This window comes from Topomyia yanbarensis, chromosome 3 (assembly GCF_030247195.1).
Source record: "Topomyia yanbarensis strain Yona2022 chromosome 3, ASM3024719v1, whole genome shotgun sequence".
Classification (NCBI taxonomy): domain Eukaryota; kingdom Metazoa; phylum Arthropoda; class Insecta; order Diptera; family Culicidae; genus Topomyia; species Topomyia yanbarensis.
Window position 1 is genome coordinate 97,094,014 of NC_080672.1, and position 19,695 is coordinate 97,113,708.

At 38.4% G+C, this 19,695-nt stretch overlaps 3 protein-coding genes across 3 annotated transcripts in view; 2 read left to right on the top strand and 1 right to left on the bottom strand.

Annotated features, from left to right (window-relative positions):
- Positions 1-19,695, top strand: part of LOC131687988 (high affinity cationic amino acid transporter 1-like) — a 400,280-nt gene that overhangs the window by 258,112 nt on the left and 122,473 nt on the right. The gene's annotated exons all lie outside the window — the stretch shown is intronic.
- LOC131687993 (uncharacterized) lies at positions 6,744-7,966 on the top strand. The gene is made up of 4 exons (XM_058972112.1): positions 6,744-6,897; positions 6,955-7,082; positions 7,231-7,544; positions 7,607-7,966. The coding sequence occupies exons 1-4, from the start codon at positions 6,795-6,797 to the stop codon at positions 7,782-7,784; spliced, it is 723 nt and encodes a 240-aa protein (XP_058828095.1). The 5' UTR covers positions 6,744-6,794; the 3' UTR covers positions 7,785-7,966.
- On the bottom strand, positions 7,964-9,438 carry LOC131687991 (general transcription factor IIH subunit 2-like). Its single transcript, XM_058972110.1, has 2 exons — positions 9,263-9,438; positions 7,964-9,202 (listed from the first exon to the last, which is right to left on the bottom strand). The coding sequence occupies exons 1-2, from the start codon at positions 9,319-9,321 to the stop codon at positions 8,023-8,025; spliced, it is 1,239 nt and encodes a 412-aa protein (XP_058828093.1). The 5' UTR covers positions 9,322-9,438; the 3' UTR covers positions 7,964-8,022.

A 19,695-nucleotide genomic window follows, 5' to 3' on the forward strand; every position in this document is an offset into this window, starting at 1 on the left:
AGTTCATCAACTCTCGGCCCATTATTCAGAAATTACCAAATATGTTACTTAGCGGATCAGAAGGACCCGCTATTTAGTTGCCTCTATTCCCTTGTTAGAGCCACGGGGACCGTCTGGGGTGGACTCCAAAGGCCACTTTTGTTGGCTAGCTCGAGCTTGAGGTTCGCAGGCTCACGGACATGGACGCCAATCAAATGATCAAAATGCACGGTCATTACTTTTACATTCTGAGGATGTTATTGGCTGAATCAGTAAAAACATTGCTTTAACACTTTTTATTTTATTACAACTACTTACAATCGTGTGTGTGTGTGTGTGTGTGTGTGTGTGTGTGTGTGTGTGTGTGTGTGTGTGTGTGTGTGTGTGTGTGTGTGTGGAACGACTACCTGCTGGCCGGCCGGCGGATGCGCGATCGCGGTTGGAAACGGTGGACTCGTGGATGACGAACTCGTGGACGATTGACTCGTGGACGACGAACTAGTGGATGGCGAACTCGTCGTTGCTGCACCCTAAGGCGGGTTGCTCGGGCCTGGCTGGCCCCGCGTGCAGGGTGGCTTCTCGCTTCAGGGGTGCTACAGTACGTTCGAGGAGGTTTATCGCAGGCTGTAGATCTAACTACAGTCGAGATTCGCTGGTTGGACATTTTTTAACCGGACCGCTTTTTAGTTGGACCTCCGCTAGTTGGACCATTGTCCAACTAAAAAGCATCTGAATGTCAAAATCTTATGTCAAATTTACTTTGACAATCAATCTGACAATTATTAGAGATGTGAATAGATGCAATTATACTACTAACGTTTCCTTTGGAGAGTTTTTGACATCTGTCAGTCGGTCCAACTAACGAACAGAGATGCCAGATTTACAGACAAGTCTGCAAATTCGCAGACATTTAATTTAAGCTGCAGAATTTTTCGATGGGGCAGATATTTGCAGATTTTTTAGTTTGGTTGCAGATATTTACAGATTTTTGAATATAAAGGCTTTTGGTTACACTAGCTTTCCTAACATTTTTTGTTCTTCCCAGACTTTTAAAATTATTATTGCACACATTTGAAAAAAGTACCTGGCATCTCTGCTAACGAATCAAATTCGTTAGTTGGACAGAGGTGTGGCCCAACCAGCGAATCACGACTGTATCGCTTTTCGGCTCCTCCAAGGATCTTGCGGGACGTTCGCGGGAATTTGCTGACCCGGACCAAAAAGCTACTCCAATGGCTGCTGGGCGAAACTTGCTGGGTCTTGATCCTGGGAATGAAAGAGAGAACTTGCTACGAACACTTGGGCTTACTTTGGTGGAAAATCTTTACCTTCCGTAGGATTTTCTATTTATTTCACCTTTTGTATAACTTTAATTATTTCATAAACTCAAACTCAACTTAAACTTTAATAACTTCTACAACTTTTTGATAGCTCCTTCCTGGTCGATATGATAAGCGGAAGTGATTCTACTATTCGCTGTAGAGGCCCAGTAGTCTCATTCTCTCTCTCTCTCTCTCTCTCTCTCTTTCATTTTCCCAACCCTTTCACATTCCATTGCTCTACAGTTTGTATGTTTTGTGTATGTGTCGTTACGTTGACGACAAAGAAGATGGTTGTTGTTGTTGGTTTTATATTTTGCTTCTTAAACCACCCCCTCCTCTCCCTCTCAAATTTAAATTTGTAGACACCAACCAGTTGCGGACGACCAGCATCGGATCCGTTTTGAGTTCAAACACTCAAAAGCAAAAAACTATGCTGAGTGTATGTTTCAACAATAGAAAACGTACTCAAAATAGGGGCAGATCACTCTAAGAATGTATAACAAATTTGCTTCAGATTAGAAAAAATGCATTTAATTTCCATTTTTGCATCAACTTAAGCACCCCCTCGCAGAAAAGTTTGTTTAACAAACGTCCTACGATGATCCACTTTCTTTGACGTTTTGTTGCATGTAGGGCTAGTTTTTTTTTGTAGGGTTTTGACGTCTTACACGCAACGCAAAATACATTGCACACAACGCTAAATACATTGCACACAACGCAAAATATATTATGCATTATTATTTTGATGGAAAGAAATTTATTTAATTTCGCTGATTTCTAAAAATGCATCACAAGTGGTCTGCCCCTAGTACTCAAACCTAGGGGCAGATCACTTCCCAAGTAACCATAAGCATTAAGCCATTGCACTATATTGGCTATACATTTGCACTAATGTTGCATTGAAACTCCATTACAGCATTAACAATGCAATAAAGCTCTTTATTAGCATCAATAATGCATAACTGCACAGCCGACATATAGCATTATAGCTTGCTCTATATGCGTATATAAAGCTGATATAACGCGTACATGCTTCAAGGATCTTTAAAGCATGTAAGCTTTACAAGTGCATTTAATGCCATTATAGAGCATATAAAAAGCTGATATAATGCTATTGTAATGCTGTGGGTTTATATGTTATGCAACTCTTCTTGAAGATTATATTCGGCATATTTCATTTCAATCGAACATATGCAATATAGTCCAGGAAGCAAACGCAGCGCACTTACCGTGAAGGACGAGGCAAGGTACCTCAGTTCGAGACTTACTAAAGGTAATTTTCGTAAACATTCATATCATGTGAGAACGAAAACCCATTAAGGATATTCATTACAATGCATTAGAACAGAGTCAATTACGGTTTTAAACAGAATATTTTATTTTAAATTTTTTCATTTTTGCTCATCATACCGAAAGAAAACATAAGAAATGGTTTTAAAACCATGGCGGACAATGACAACCAACTGAAGCTTTTTAATAGCATTAGTAGTGCCAATATAAGGCTTTCAAATTTGACATTTGTACGCTTTTGCTATATAATAGCATTAGTACTGCAGAAACGAGCTGTCAATCTCCGCACAATAATAGCACTATATTTCGCCTTTTCTGGCATAATATCGGCATTAAATAAGTATTTAGGGCTTCACGGCTTTTTAGGACAGCTTTATATGTGGATCTAAAGCAGATATTACGCTACGTTATAATGCTTATTGGTTACTTGGGTTGTGATGCATTTTTAAAAATCAGCGAAATTAAATGCATTTCTTTCCATCAAAATAGAAATTCATAATGTATTTTGCGTTGCGTGCAATGTTTTTGCGTTGCCTGCAATGTGGTTTGCGTTGCGTGTAAGACGTCAAAACCCTACAGAAAAACTAGCCCTACATTTAACAAAACGTCGAACAAAGTGGATCAACGTAGGACGTTTGTTAAACAAACTTTTCTGCGAGGGAGTGCCAAGCTGATGCAAAAATGGAAATTAAATGCATTTTTTCTAATTTGATGCAAATTTGTTATACATTCTTAGAGTGATCTACCCCTAGACTCAAACTCATATCCCGTCGGATTAATAAAACACGTTTAAGAGTCAGGTTGGTAACCAAATTTATGATATTGGAACGTAGGATTGCAAACAAACAATACAGCTACAATTTCAAACTTTATTGCTTTTTGTAAAGGTCATCACTTCGCCACTATTTGCCAATATTTCTCGATCCTGTCTAAATTTTACGCCTCCACAATCTCTACAGATGATTTGGGAATCCGCCGGCAGCCCTAGACAGCACACTAATGGTTTATAGGTTTGGATAGCCCAGTACAAAGCAAAACGGTGGATGAAAAAAAATTACTCCCATACTAACCACCGGTTTGTTAGAGATCCTACAATCGCATAATGGTAGATCAAATACTAACTGTGTAATTGATAAGCTCTTTGCTAAGATTAAAACCATTCGGCTCTCAATGGTGTCATCTATGCACTATGCCACTGAGTGGCGAAGAAACCTCTTCATCCCATGATACATAACGAAAGGTCCGTCAATTGGCGACTCTACGTTGAAACCGCTCGCAGATAGCGCTGGAAGGAAAGTGTTACTGATTTGATTCTGTTCTGTCATAGTGCATATATTTTCTGTAAACATTGGTAAAAAATGACTTTTAAACACCAAATTACCGATCAATTTGTTGATAATTGTTTATAAAAATGAAGGAAAACCATCATTTTATAAGATGACGAGTAAACATCTTGCGAAAAGAGTGTAAAACATAGTGGTTTCTAATATTATTCGCAGAGATATATGCGCGCTGTTTCGAAATGTAATTTGTTGAGCACCGTATCTGCCGCAACAGCATTTCCCGTTCGTCCTAAGTTAAGCTAAACCTTCATGAGATGGTGTAAATTCATGAAACTCTCCAGATCAGGCGAGGAATGAATATATCCGGCTAATTGGCGATTCTACGTTGAAACCGCTCGCAGATAGCGCTGGAAGAAAAGTGTTGCTGATTTTATTCTGTTCTGTCATAGTGTATATATTTTCTGTAAACATTGGTAAAAAATGACTTTTAAACACCAAATTACCGATCAATTTGTTGATAATTGTTTATGAATATGAAGAAAAACCATCATCTTATAAGATGATGAGTAAACATCTTGCGAAAAGAGTGTAAAACATTGTGGTTTCTAATATTATTCGCAGAGCTATATGCGCGCTGTTTCGAAATGTAATTTGTTGAGCACCGTAGCCGCCGCAACAGCATTTCCCACTTGTCCTAAGTTAAGCTAAACCTTCATGAGATGGTGTAAATTCATGATACTCCCCAGATCAGGCGAGGAAAGAATATATCCGGCTAATAGGAAAGTGTCAGCTTTGTATCATGCACAGCCGATCCTTCTCTCCGATAGTCTTCACTGAATCTCCTACGTAGTTCAAAATATGAAGGAGTTTGACATTGGTACTGATTGGGTCTCGGTTTCGAGTTGGAACTTTATTTATGGAACGATTTTTTATAACCACAATAATACCCCGATTACATTTTGAAGAAATGTATGAGTCAAATAGTTGCAAATGGCTGTAATTTCAGAATAATTGCAAATAAAACTAAATTTCTTACTCGTTTCATTCACATTTTGGCTGTGGTAAGCTTTTTCCGAGAAGATAATGAAGATTTTGTTGTAAGCTACGACTCACTTACGGGTGAAAAAAAGCAAACTGTATCACTTTGCCAGTTTATGAGCTGAATCATAGGTGTCGCATGACTAATTTTGGCTTTGCCGCAAATCGCCAATAAATTCTTAAACTACCCACTGAGACGTCCAAAAAATTGTTTCAAAATCGTTCAACACGGGTCCAACGATGGACGTTTGTTGAACGGTTATTTGGACGTTGTCCAAATTCGTCCAACGAACGTCCTTTATTGGACAATTTTGAAACCAACCGTTCTTAGAGGGTATTTTAGCCGCATGAAAAATTAAAACACTTTTACACTGTGAATTACGTTTACACTTTAATAAAATTTACACACTATCAACAAAATAATTTGTTGAATCCAATCATGGACGATTCAATCAAACAAGATTATTAATAAAACAAATATGATTTTTGGTTCAACAAACTACAAGAATTGAATTTAACAAACAATTTTGTTAATTCAACCAGCAAAATTTCTGTGCGTGACGGTAATAACTATCACGATAGTAGAATTAACAAACATTCCGGGTTGAAATCAACAAAAATGTTTGTTAGCCCTCAGATAACAAACATATTTGTTGAGGACCCAATATTTTGTTGAATGAATACAGTACATTTTTCTGCGTGTAGTAACTCTAGTGCCCGTCAAACCATTCGGAATTTGATTCGGAATCCTGAATGGAGTCAGTATGGATTCCAAATCAAATGCAACAACCGATTCTGACTCCATTCAGAAATCCGAACCGGTTCCGGGATGAGTTTAACTGGGTGGTGCCGTGTTGAGCATTTTGAAAAATAAAATCGATTTTGCTACATCGATCTTTTTAATTCGATTAAATCGATGTTGTCAAATCGTTTTTTTTTCGAGGTAAAAGGATCGATTCGCGAAAAAATCGCGTATTTTTAATGGGAATTTTAAAAGAAAAATCAATTTCACTAAATCGATTTTATTGAATAAATAAAATCTCGACAAACGTATGATTACGGCCTAAAAGCCAGCTGTCAAAATTCACTTTGAATGGAAATTCCGGACAAACCGTTACACGCCAATCATAGATGTTGGTAGTAAACGAAAGAGAAAAGTTTTCTCTTTCATAATCTTTTGAGAACTTTGTTCGACTAGTAACGGTTTGTCTGGAATTTCCATTCAAAGTGGATTTTGACAGTTGGCTTTTAGGCCGTAATCATATGTTTGTCGAGAAATCGATGTTGTCAGACATCGAACCGAAAAGATCGGTTGAAAAAATCGTTCCCTGTAAAGTTCAGCCGGAAATGAACTGGAATTCTGGCTGGTTCCAGTTCGTGCACCGGCTCCAGTGACACAACCGATTCTAGTTAGAATCGGTTGTGTCACTAGAGCCCGTGGACGAACTGGAACCAGCCAGAATTCTAGTTCATTTCCGGCTGAACTTTACTGGGTTTTTTCAATCTGAAAAAATCGATATTGGAAAAATCGCATCGACATCGCCCATCAGAGATGCCAGATTTGCAGACAAGTCTGTAAATTCGCAGACTTTTAATTTGAGCTGCAGATTTTTTCGATGACGCAGGTATTTGCAGATTTTACCGTTTGGTTGCAGATATTTGCAGATTTTTGAGTTTGGTTGCAGATATTTGCAGATTTTTGAATATAAAGGCTTTTGGTTACACTAGCTTTCCTCACATTTTTTGTTCTTCCCAGACTTTTAAAATTATTATTGCAGACATTTGAAAAAAGTACCTGGCATCTCTGTCGCCCATTCCTAAAACCGAAATAATTTAATGAGCATGAGAACACGACACGGTTAATAATGTTTGCGTTAACAACATGCCTAAAAAATCTCGTATGCAAATTGGGAAATATTTTCCCAGAAAAGAATCAATGCAAACTATTCAGCAGGAGCGACAGTCTCTACGTAAAATGTTAGAAGGTAATTATCCTAAAATAACGATTTGATTTTCTAGATAAATTATCACTATGTATTTAGACAGAAACATGTACCAATCGCGAATGCGATTACAGGAGATGCGTGATATATGTTTAGCTGTGGAGAAATCCGAACATGATTATCGAACCAACGAGGAAAATTATCGATATTTGGACGATTTCGAAACGGTATGTTTACTAAGAGTCGGTTCCTTCACCCTAGCTTAACTTTGAAATCAGTTTTACCAGCGCGTTACATCTGCTTTTAGAGTTAAATGAAAGTGGAGCGAATCTAATGCATTATGATTACGCAAATGAATGGAATATTTTTTTTTAGAATACTACATCATACATGCTCGACGTCCATATGGAGATTTTGCGTCAGCAAAATTCCCTGCGATCGTGGGAAGACCCAAACGAGATGAATGGATTCCTTTCAATGGCTGAAACATGTCCCAGTGTGATTCCGTCTCCCGAATCTCTGCCACCAACACAAGATGTGCCATCATTGTCTCCGCAGTCGTTGCTAGATCTTGAAATATTACCCTATCAAGTAAAATCTTCAAATATGCCCGATTGTGTCGACTTTACACCTCCTGCGCTTCCGGAGATTGTGAGTGATGATGAAGACTATTACTCTCCTTGTTTTCCGTAAGTTTGTACTCGTAGCAGTAAATCTTGAAACATACTTATATCACTACACCGTTTCATAGGGGGCCGTGCTGCAGAATTGAACATATTGTGAAAGTCGAGATTCATAGTGAGCCAAGCGAGCAGATGCAAAATTGCAGTCCACGGGAATATACTGCTCCGCTCAAAAAACCGCGCTTTTTTAGAGACCGGATGTTTCCATTATCCCCAGAATGGGACTCTATTGGCGAGTTGGTCTAAGTTGTATCCGAAATTCCTAATAGTTAAACTATCTTTCATTAATCACGTTAGTAACGTCCTGGTCACAAACTTGAGTTGTATTTCGTAAACATAATGTAGTTATGAATTTGAATTGTTGCTTGTGTTATTAAGGTCACTTTTTGAAATGTCTTGAAATTGGCTAATAAAATTGAAAAAAGTAACATTTTTTAAATTTTCTTTATTGCCGACCAATCTTATAATCTTTAATGTGCGTGCTTTAAATTAACGATAAGCTATGCGTTGGTGCTACTGGCTTTCGGGCATGTAGAGCCTGCACAGAAGCCGGTATGGTCGTACATCCTACACAAGAATGCATCGTTTCGTGAATGAATATGTCACAATCGATGCAAAACATCTGCGCGCATGATTTGCACTGATAAACGGTTTTATCAGCAGATTCAGTGAACAGCTTTCGACAACCATAGCACATACTGGCAGTTTGCTGTCCGTACATCAGCTCGTGAAAGGCGGGCACTGGAAACAGGTGATGATACGATCGTGCCAAGTGTGGGGCTGAAGCGAGAGTCAGCCCACAGGAAGCACATTCGACCGGAAGTTCGCAATATTTGCTGTAGCACTGCGGACAATGATAGCCACCAGAAGTTAGCTTTGCCGGTTCGTCTGTACTGTCTATGTGACACATGCACATAGTTAACAACGGATCCTTGCTTTCTTCCGTCTTTCCGTGAGGAAATCCCATTTTAATCATGGAGCATTCTTGTTGATTTCCAGCTTGTGGCGGGTCTATATGTTGCAGTAACTGGTCCTTAAAATGAGAATCATCCAATACAGCTGCATATACTCCTCCGGTTTCCGTGCAGAGAAACTTACACACGCGGATTTCTGCAGAAAGGCTTACCACCGAACAGCGGATTCCTTCTGCCTTCAAAGCATCGATGGTGATGTGAATGTCCGTTGGATCACATGTAGTCAAGCTACCCATAATGACCAGAACTTCTCGACTTGCGTGGGATGGCACCATCTTCAATGTTTTCAATGCCAAGTCCAATCCGTTTTGTAACGAAGGCTCTCCAATTAAACTGATTTTACTCAAATTACTAACCGCTTTAATGTGCTTCCGGCAACTACCGGCCAACTCCGTAATTTTCTCTGCTCGTTTTGCCTTCAACGCAATCAACCCTAACTGGGAAATTGGATTTTGATCGAAAAATTCCTCAATGAATATTTCCAACAATTTAAGCGAACAGATAAACCGAGTCGGTTTAAGATCCGGAACGGTCATGGCTTCCGAACAATCCAGTATGATATATAAATGTCGCATCATTCCTAGTTTACTGTAGCCCTTTTTCATTGCTTGCCGTTTACGTTTGGCCTTTTGAATAATTTCAGCCACAGATCCCTCCACCAGGCCATCGTCGTCTTCCTTTATTGCTTCCCTGATGAACAGAGAACCGATATTACAATGCTGTCTGTGCTAAAAATGCAATATAGTTTACCATGTTTTCTCGTATCCTGTTTCCCAGCGATACTCTTTGGATTCCTCTTCATCTGCCATAGCTGTCGAACTTAATTAGTAATAGTAATTGATGTATGAATTGAAATATTTTGAGTATTTAATAAAAAAAACTAAAAAATTGAAATTTGCTTCGTTGATTCAAAACTCAAGAAACGTGATTAGTTGTTGTTTACAATTACAATTATGTCAGTCAGTAGCCCATGTGGCAGAATTCATAAGAGGTAAAAAAGAGCTAAGATAAAAAGAGAATATATTCCACGATGTAGAAATATAGAGGTTGAAACATTAGTCGTCAAATAGTTGGGTTGGCTTGTATAGTTTTAAATGTGATTGAATTTACTCGTTTTTTATCGTGTCAAATGGTATTTAGTATGTATGTATATAAAGTTTACACTTTTCGTATGTAAACATAATTATATGCATTTTTTTATTTTAATATCAATACTCCCCACGACTTACTTCATATAAACGCCATATTTGTTTACATTGTAACTAAGGACGCTGAATCCCTCTGGATAAAGACTCGACACGTCAATCGTTTGTTTACCATTTATCTGTCAGTGTCATTCCAATCGAACACGAGATCTGTCAATGGCCCTCGTTCCAGAAGGATTCGAAGCGATTTTCTTCGGATTGAGGTCTTTTGACAGGTCTCGTGCTCGATTGGAATGACATTCACAGATAAATAATAAGAATAAGATTGAGATGGCGAGTCTTTATCCAGAGGGATTCAGCGTCTTTAATTGTAACCGTTGTTTTGGGTTCGATTGGAACTTTTTGGCTTCAGTCTTCGGAGGGTTGCCACCTCTAGTGAGGCTTTCAACCGGAGATTTTTACTGACCTAGGATAGACTGCAAAAACATGAGTATAGACTGAAATCAGACAGAAATTTAAATCAGAATGATTTTTTGACATTTTAGAGAAATTTAATCGATTATTATTACCTACTGAGATGAAAAGAAATAAATATCAACTTTTTCATTCCATCAATAACTCGTCAGATTAGGTTGGTTGGAAAATCACCAAATTGACTCAAATTCACTGTTGAGTTTTTTGTAATGGCAAAGTAAATTGCGTATCACTATATTCTTCCGTTCACTTTTTTGTTTTGTGAACACTAGTTTTTCGCGTTAGTAAACAGTTTTGTTGGTTTAGATGGGTGTAGAATTTCACCCCGGCTAACCGCAAGGAACCCGAGAGTACCAGCCACTATCGCTGTAGTCTACAGAAGTAAATCTTTCCTCACTGATCAACAGCTAAGGACCGCTGCAGGAGCAGACAGCATAACACCAGAAGAATTTGTACTATAAAAGTTCAAAAATGTGCCATCCCACCAAGTCCAGACAAATTGAGGCAAAACCCGGCGGACCGGAGATTGCCTCCAAAAACTGGAGTCTCCGGGTCAAACCCTCGCGCATCTCTATATAACACTACGTTCACACTGCATAGTTAAAACACATTATAATAATTAGCAACAAGAACTATGTCATCAAGATAGCGTTAAAACAGGTTTTACTCGTAGTGTGAACGTAGTATAAGCATGATCTTTAGTTTCACGTTCCAATTTGAATGGGGTTATGAAGCCATATGTAGAACACTCTAGTTCGAGTGTGACCATGAGGAAAAAGAAAACATATGACGTATCCAAATGAGCATGAAATTTGACACAATATAAATAATGAGAGAGCAATTTATGTTCAGTGCATCCTTTTTTTAAACTGTCTTATCCCTTGATGCGTGAACATGACTAGCAACCTAAATGTCAGATACATTTTCCGGTTCCTTTTATACTCTTCATCGAAATCTCTTTCCGCCCATAAGAAGTACGTCAAATTTCATGCTCGTTTATGGATACGTCATATATCTTCTTCTTCCTTATGGCCACACTCTACCTTTTGTGCTTTAGCCATATGTAGTCTTTATAGTTTTCTCCGATGCAGCTCACATTAAAAATACATAAGTATCTTTTAAAATATTTTTCAACGCAAAAAAGTAAATGAAAATTATTATTATTATATTATAGCAGTATTTTGGACCACTTAGGGCCGATTTCTTCACCCTCGCTTAACTTTTAAACCAGGTTTACCAGTACGTTTAAACCTGGCTTAAGCGCTAAGCGAGGGTGAAGAAATTGGCCCTTAGAATGTCATGAAATTACAGCCCGGGGACAACTTGACTAATATCCCAGTCAAAAAGGGCAAGTTGCTGGCTAACGGGGAGCTATTTGCCAACTCAGATGCGCTAATTGCCCTTCAATTTGCCAGCAAATTGCTGGCAATTAGGGGGCTATTTCAAATGCAACATTTGGGCGATTTGCCGCCGTCAATTTTTTTGCCGCCCAACCCGCCCTTAAATCGCCCACGGAACGCGCCATTTAATCGCCCTTAATTGCCTAATATGAAAATTAAAAATAATACTTATTTTCGGATTCATTTTCTACTCACATATACTTACCAGTATACTAGGTAATCACCACCAAATTATAGGAAGAATCAATGGTGAAATTGGTATTGCACTCCAAAACTTACCACAATCTGACGTTCATTAAGACTCTAGGTCAAAGATCTTGTTCTACTATACTTACACACGATTCCACTATTTCCCACATTCTTTGGCTAAATGAAGTGCACTAGACAAACAAAGTACAAGGGAGAACACACCAAATGTTCAAAAAACAATTTTAAGCTTAAGCCAAACATGAACCGCCATGTTTGAAAAACGCGAAAAACAACCAAGTCCATTTCAGCCGCCAGAAAATTTGTCTAAGTATTGAAATTGCCTCTAAATCGCATTCGCAAATTGCATTTATTCCAAGGGGCAATTAGCACAGGCGAGTTGAGTCAAACGTCAAACCTTTTAAATCGTCTGCACAGAAAACTTGCATTACCTAGCAGTAGGTAATTTTAAATCTGTGCATCCCACTTCCTCCAACGAAAAACGAAAGAGAGGGAGTCCAAATTTACCCAAAAATAATGAGATATTCACCCAAAGCCGACTAAACTTCATCCATTAATTTTGAGTAAAAAATCATTCCCTCTCCCTCGTTTTCCGGCAGTGAAATAAGGACAGCAAATTAAAATTACCTACTGGTAGGTAATGGATTTTAAGTGTGTGGCCATGTTCGTACATTTGAAAAAGGCGCATCCCATATATTATTTTCCATATCCGTAAAAAATAAACAATTATGGCATTTCTATCAGCAAGTTTATTTCGCTGTTCAAATCAGAAGCTATTCTCATTCCGCTATACCTAAACAGAAACATAGATTCCATTTTTAAATTTAAAAAATCCAAAATAAAATAAATTCGATTTTCGGAAATACTAGATGACTTTCAAAATCGAGCCACTTCCACTTATGTTGGAATTCCCTAAAATATTCCGGAACTAATCAACATTTCTCCAGGCATGAAATCCTCCGGTAGATACCGTTCCATTAGGTTTCTATCAGGCTGGAGTAAATTGCTAGAATAATTCTGAAGGGATCCGTACCAAAACCATCGCAATATCTGCCGGTTAGAATAATTGCAAAAGTCGAACAAAGCTCTGACAGGAGTCGAACAAAATTGTACATTCCTGGCAGCATTCTTGCTGAAACGGAGCACTACCGGTTTGCTGCCAGAATCAGAATAAAAGCACACAAATTCTGTTTAAAACCAGATTTGATAAATAGGTAGAAAATCCTACATGTATTGTTTATTTTCCCGATCAAAATACTAGAATTCTTGACGTTCTTAATGAACTTGAAACAAGATGTCGTAGGTTCACGAATTGTTAAGCTTGGTGAGTTACTTTCATTGGTAAAAATGATTTTCATTTATATTTCTCGAGAAAAAGCACCAATACATTGATTTACCAACTACAAACTTCACATTACAAGAAAACTAAAACATTTTTAAGAAGGAGGTGAGTCGTTTGCTAAAAACAACGACTTTCAGCTAAATTTATAATAAGATTTATGTAACATTGCTGACGGTATCCAGTTAGGGATAAAATTATTCTCTAATAATAGTTTCCTTTATCCACATTTTGGAATACGCTTTTTGTAAATGTTGTTCTAGCCGCATTGACGGCGTTCATAACACACGTAAAGAAACATGCTTTTCTATTGAAACTTTTGGTTTCGTTGTTCATGGTACTCGTACAGAGAAGCCATACTAGCGCCACCATCAAATGGGTGGTACATATATGAAACAAGCACTATCTGTCAAGTTGTCACTGAAATTAACTCCTGAAAAAAGCGACACAGATAAACAGACGTAACAGCTTGAAGAAAATTGAAAAAAAAATCATCGGTAATCACAACAAACTTTATTACAGTCGTGATTCGCTGGTTGGGCTCCAGCCTTGTCCAACTAACGAATTTGATTCGCTAGTTGGACCGACTGACAAATGTCAAAAACTCTCCAAAAGAGATGTTGACAGAGTAAATGCATCTGTTTACATCTCTAAATATTGTCAGATTGATTGTCAAAGTAAATTTGACATAAGATTTTGGAGTTCAAATGCTTTTTAGTTGGACAATGGTCCAACTACCAGAGGTCTAACTAAAAAGCGGTCCAGTTAAAAAGTGTCCAACCAGCGAATCACGACTGTATTACTACGAAGTTCGCATTTTGGTGGGAAACTGAGATTACCCATAAAATGAATATATTGTTTTTACTCTCTTTTGTGTAAACAGAATATTCGTTAGAATCTGCATACTTTCTACTCCACACAACTAAGTAAAATATGCATAGTTTGGACTCTATCAACAAAATATAAAATGGGTAATTTATTCACTTGCCTGTAAAGGGAAATGCATACGTTTGAGATTCTTGAAGAAGGTAAAAAATACTATTTTTTTACTTCTTAGAAGAAGGCAGTAATGCGCGAATACTGTACAACTTTTGCATTTCAATTTTTTTGAGATTTAAAACAAAATCGCATTTATTTTTATTTGCGTAAGGGTTTCAGCATGAAGAAAAAACACTTTTTGCGATTTTTTTTAGAACTTTGCGTGAAGCGAATTAATCCAAACCTTTGTACATTATAGTATAGCATTTCAATAATATGCTGTAATTTTTCTATGCAAAAATATCGACAAACGACTCGGTGACGAAGCTTTTTGTAGAACGTCTCTGGAAAAACATGATTTGCGGTGTTACCTGCCATTCCAAAACTACTAAACCGATTTCTTTCAAACTTTGCATGCAAAAAACCTAACCCCTACGTTGAGTTTTTGAGATAAGTTTTCAATTAAGGGTTTTTACTCATTTAAAAAACTACTATTTTTCACAACAAATTACGCCTTTTTATGAGTAAACCCCCCCTTAAATGAAAAATCAATTCAAAAACTCAACGTAGGGGTTAGGTATTTTTAACATAGAATATGTTTGCAAAGTTTGAAAGAAATCGGTTAAGTAGTTTTTGAATGGCAGGTAACACCGTAATTCAGGGTTTTGTGTTACTATGTTTTAATTGCCGCAAAGTTCTACTGTATCGATTTTGTTGACTATTTTCGGCAAATTTGAGACTAAGAGAAACGAAAGCAATGAAATTGAAAGACGGATAGGTATTCTAGAGCGAATCAGTTATAAACTTAAAACGGAAAACTAGAACTAGGCAGGCTCATATGGGCATGATCGAAAGGAAATGTGAAGAATTCTTTGCCTTCTGCAGAGTAGGAGTTGGGCGTTGCACCCAAGTCTACCGCATGGTTTATGGTATAACATAACTCATCATCATGTTTTACCGCCGAGGCCGGCGGTAAAACATGATTCACATTTCCTTTCGATCATGCCCATATGAGCCTGCCTAGTTCTAGTTTTCCGTTCTAAGTTTATAACTGATTCGCTCTAGAATACCTATCCGTCTTTCAATTTCATTGCTTTCGTTTCTCTTAGTCTCAAATTTGCCGAAAATAGTCAACAAAATCGATACAGCAATTCAAGATTTTCCAGAAACGTTCTACAAAAAGTTTCGTCACCGAGTCGTTTGTCAATATTTTTGCAAAGAAACATTACAGCGTGTTATTGAAATGATGCACTATAATGTACAAAAGTTTTGATAAATTTGCTTCACGCAAAGTTCTAAAAAAAAATCGCAAAAAATGTGTTTTTTTCACGCTGAAACCTTTACCCTTATAAGATGTATAAGCCAGCTTTGTTAATTTTGCCTACTTCGAGAGGAAATTTCGGACAAATCGTTACTCCCCAATCACACAGCTGTTGATAATAAACGAAATAGAAAGGAGGACTATCTACATTGATTTAATGATCGATTTTGGATTATCGCGAAATTGATAATTGAAAATGCAACGGCAAAATATGAAGTGTTTCCAGTCAATGTGCAAAGAATCTATTCGTGATAGGAGAAAATACTTCTGCTAGTATATTTAAAAGGGAAGGCAATCTGTTGTAGCGCCGATAAATTGCAAACAACAACAAACAAGCCTACACGTTTATTAATACAGTGCGCGCTAGCTAACTTGTCGTATATGCTGTAGACCTGACTAATCTATCAACGGAAATTAATCACATATTCATTTCATGAGGGGCTTCCCCAAACTCGCATAATAAATGATTAATGATGACTAGGGAAAAAGCACTATAATTCGCCACTGCTCTAGTTTTCGCCACCGTGGTAAAACAATCAGCTTTTGTAAGAACAACACTTCTTGTAAAACTATTACAACATTACAGAAATTAATATGAAAACACAAATAACAAATCAGTTAAATATTCATTGAACCAAAAAGTGATCCATCAGTAGTGCTGTATTTTTCGACGCAAAGGAAAACATCACAATCAGGAAAATCTGGAAAAAAAAGGTTTACAAACGTTAAACCGGTTAAAAAGAAGAGTTGTTTCAACTAAATTCGAGCAATCGCTATACAATTTCATAACTTATTGGTCTGGAAATACTAAATTCTTAAAACAATTTCATATTAAAAAGGTGGCGAACGCTAAAATCAACACAATTTCAATTAACACCACTGGCGAAATTGCATATGTTCTTAAAATTTCTAATAGTGCTAATTTTCTTATGTAATATCTCGGTTAAAAATTGGGTCTTGGCTTATAAATTGTTCCTGATTATCCATTTGTAAATTTGTATTTGTCATTAAATTAAAATGTGTAGGAAATATACTAAATTTATTGAATTGTTAAGAATGGCGAAAATTGACACTAAACCATGGCGAAAATTAAAAATGAGGGGCGAAAATTAAATCATATAGAGCATGACGAAAAACAATTTTTAAAGGGATTGCTAATACTAATCACTAAAATAGCATCTAATGGTCGAAATGAAGGTTAGATTTTTATAATGTGTTCGAATCGAACATAAAATACATAAACTTTTTTAATAAGGAACCATTCTTGGGCAAACTCTTGTCTAGGGTGGCGAAATATACTGCTTTTACCCTAATGAATCCGTTTGAAAGATTCATAGCTATAGTTTATCACAAGTGAAATGGTTGGTAAATTTCGAGATTGGAAGTTTTGTGAGTTATCTTGGACTAGTTTTAGGGTAAATTAGTTATGGGAATTGACTTCGTCGCATCAAAATCCGACACTCACTTACTGAATTTTCATCAGCTGAAAGTTTCAGCAATACAAGATGCCGAAAAATGGGCAATTTGAATTGAACTTGTTTGACAGATTCGCTTTGCTGAAAATTTAGTTTTTCAAATTGTCAAATTGACAGCACAATTGCTGAATTCTCAGTATTCCGGGCTGGATTACAAGGAATTCAGATGGATATATAAAATTTTCAATGCAATTGTATTCAGACTAAAGCAGGTAGTAAGAAATATTTTCAAAGATTAGATATACGATTTGTCATTTTGTAACAAGAATAATTATTTGATCCTCCACGAGCATAGTCCAGGTCTCGTGGCCGTAAAGGACCACCATAGCTTATCTCGATCGATTGTGTCATACGCCAATTTGAAATCGATGAACAAATGATGTGTGGGCACGTTGTTTTGCGGCACTTCTGCAAAACCAGCCAAATCGCGAATATTTGGTCCGTGGTCCGACTACGACGAGGGATGTACACCGTCGAGAGTTTCGAGCGCATGCATACTGCAACTAGGTTATGGACCGAATCCATATTCGCACTGCGGTAGGTACGAACGTTGGTGATATTAGAGAAGAATCGCCAGTCGATTAGAACGCGATCGATTTGGTTTTCAGTGCGTTGGTCAGGTGATCTCCAGGTGGCTTTGTGGGTATCTTTGCGGGAGAAGAAGGTACTTCGGACTACCATGCCACGGGAGGCTGCGAAGTTCACGCATCGTTGGCCGTTGTCATTCGATACGGTGTGCAAACTGTTTGACCCGATTACCGGTCTAAACATTACCTCCCGACCTACCTGAGCGTTCATATCACCGATGACGATTTTCACGTTCCGTTGCGAACAGCCGTCGTACACCTCCCTTCTCCCATCGTGTGGGTAGTATACGTTGATGATGCTGTAGTTGAAGAAACGGCCTTTGATCCTCAACTTGCACATCTTTGCGTTGATCGTCCAGCGTCCATCCAACGTGTTGACCCTGCACTACAAATCCGGTTCCCAGCTCTTTGGTGGTGCCACGGCTCTGGTACAAAGTAGCCGCCCTATGCCCACTTTTCCATACCTTTTGTCCTGTGAAGCAAAGTCCCTGCACTGCTACGATTTCAAAGTTGCGTGGTTGGAGTTCGTCGTAGATAATCCTGTCGAAAGCTGAAAAGCAGAGTGACCTGCAGTTCCATGTTCCGAGTTTCCAATCGTAGTCCTTATTTCGTCGCGTAGGTCTTTGCCAATTGTTCCGATTCGTATTTTCTTCTGCATTGTTCGTAACGGTTGGTTTTCCAGGTCGGCTTGCTGGGCCTTCCCCGACCCCCTGTCTCGCCGGAGGACCATCGTGTCAGCTCTGTTTAGAGTCCCACGCTGACACGAGGACGATACATCAGCCGCCCCTAACATGGCGAAAAGACGCTGTTTTGAGCCGCCCCTGACGTGGGGAACACACGCTCGGATGGACTCACCCTCCGAAAAGAGGAGCCCCCCTTCCCTGTCAGCATACGACCATGGTCCCACCGGGGTTGGTTGCCCGATCTTTCCTATGGTTACTCGTACCCCAGCTGGCACCGCGGGGAGGTATGGATAGGAGTTACTGGGCAAGAGGCAAAGGACCACTGTGGCGAATCACCGAGTCAATATTACGCATTGACCAGTAATTTATCAACCATTCTAATCTAAGTTTCGCCTTTTTCATTACCTGGAATGGAGCAATGTGAAAGAACTCAAACTAAAATTTGTAACTGGTAATCTGGTGCGATTGTTCAGACAAAGCACTCAGGAACTCCCCATTTCCCCAGGAAAAACAAGTGCTTTCCACGCTCCATCAAACGGAGAGCCTGCTTGGTATTGTAACGATGTGGGCATTGTCGTTGATAGGTAAATATAAAACAATCAGTTTTGTGGAGAGAATGATTGCACCACAGCCTCTTTTATGATCGCCCTCGTCACTGCAGGCATACTAATTAGCATAGAAGCGATGCATAGCTGTCATCATCTGATAAACGTTAGTGATATGCGCACTACAATGCTTAGTGCGAGCATCTTTGCTGTCAGATAAATTTGTGTGTTTAAAAAACAATCATTACGTTTGTATACAGTATTATCATTTGATCGCGAAACGTCTATCGTATGAATGTGGATCTACATGGAATGCTGTTGTCGCCGAAAAATGATTCTTGGTTCCGTGTATTCCGATCAAAGGTTGAATCGAGTGCACAACGAAACATAGTTTCTCTCGTTAATCCGTCGACGAACCGGTGCCAATAACCGCGTTTTTCAGCTTCATTAAGTTTTTCATTTGCATTTCTAACATCGCGTATCTTCGGAAAAAAATCGGCTGATTCGACGTTCAGCAAGTCCTTGTACGACTTTTGCGCGTCCAATTCTGTGCACTCTCTACCACCACGGAGTGGGAGACCGTCAACGGTTATTCGCGCCGGGTACTCGTTTCGTCTAACATTTAATCGCAGTGTCGAGAATCAAGCCTGTTAAAATGTTGTACGCTACCACTGGAAGAATTTCTTGGTTTGATTCGATTGTTTCGGATATAATGGACGCGTAGCATATCGTGGGAGTTGAAGTCTTCTAGAACCAGCTGAGGTGCGATGTATATGGAAACAATATCAAGAAGTTTTTGCCTTTGATTCGGGCTTGATAAGCGACAACTCCAATACCTGGTACAGAATAAAGGCTAATCCGACTAAAATAATAGCACGTTTTGATTTTCAAAACGCTTCTACAAAGTATTTTCTCGGCCCTGGCAAATAATGTTAAAATTGTGGAAGATCTACGTCGGAAGTTTACGAGGTTTTATATAATGGAAATGTATTGTGCAAAACCTAGGAAAATAAGAGAACTGACGCACTT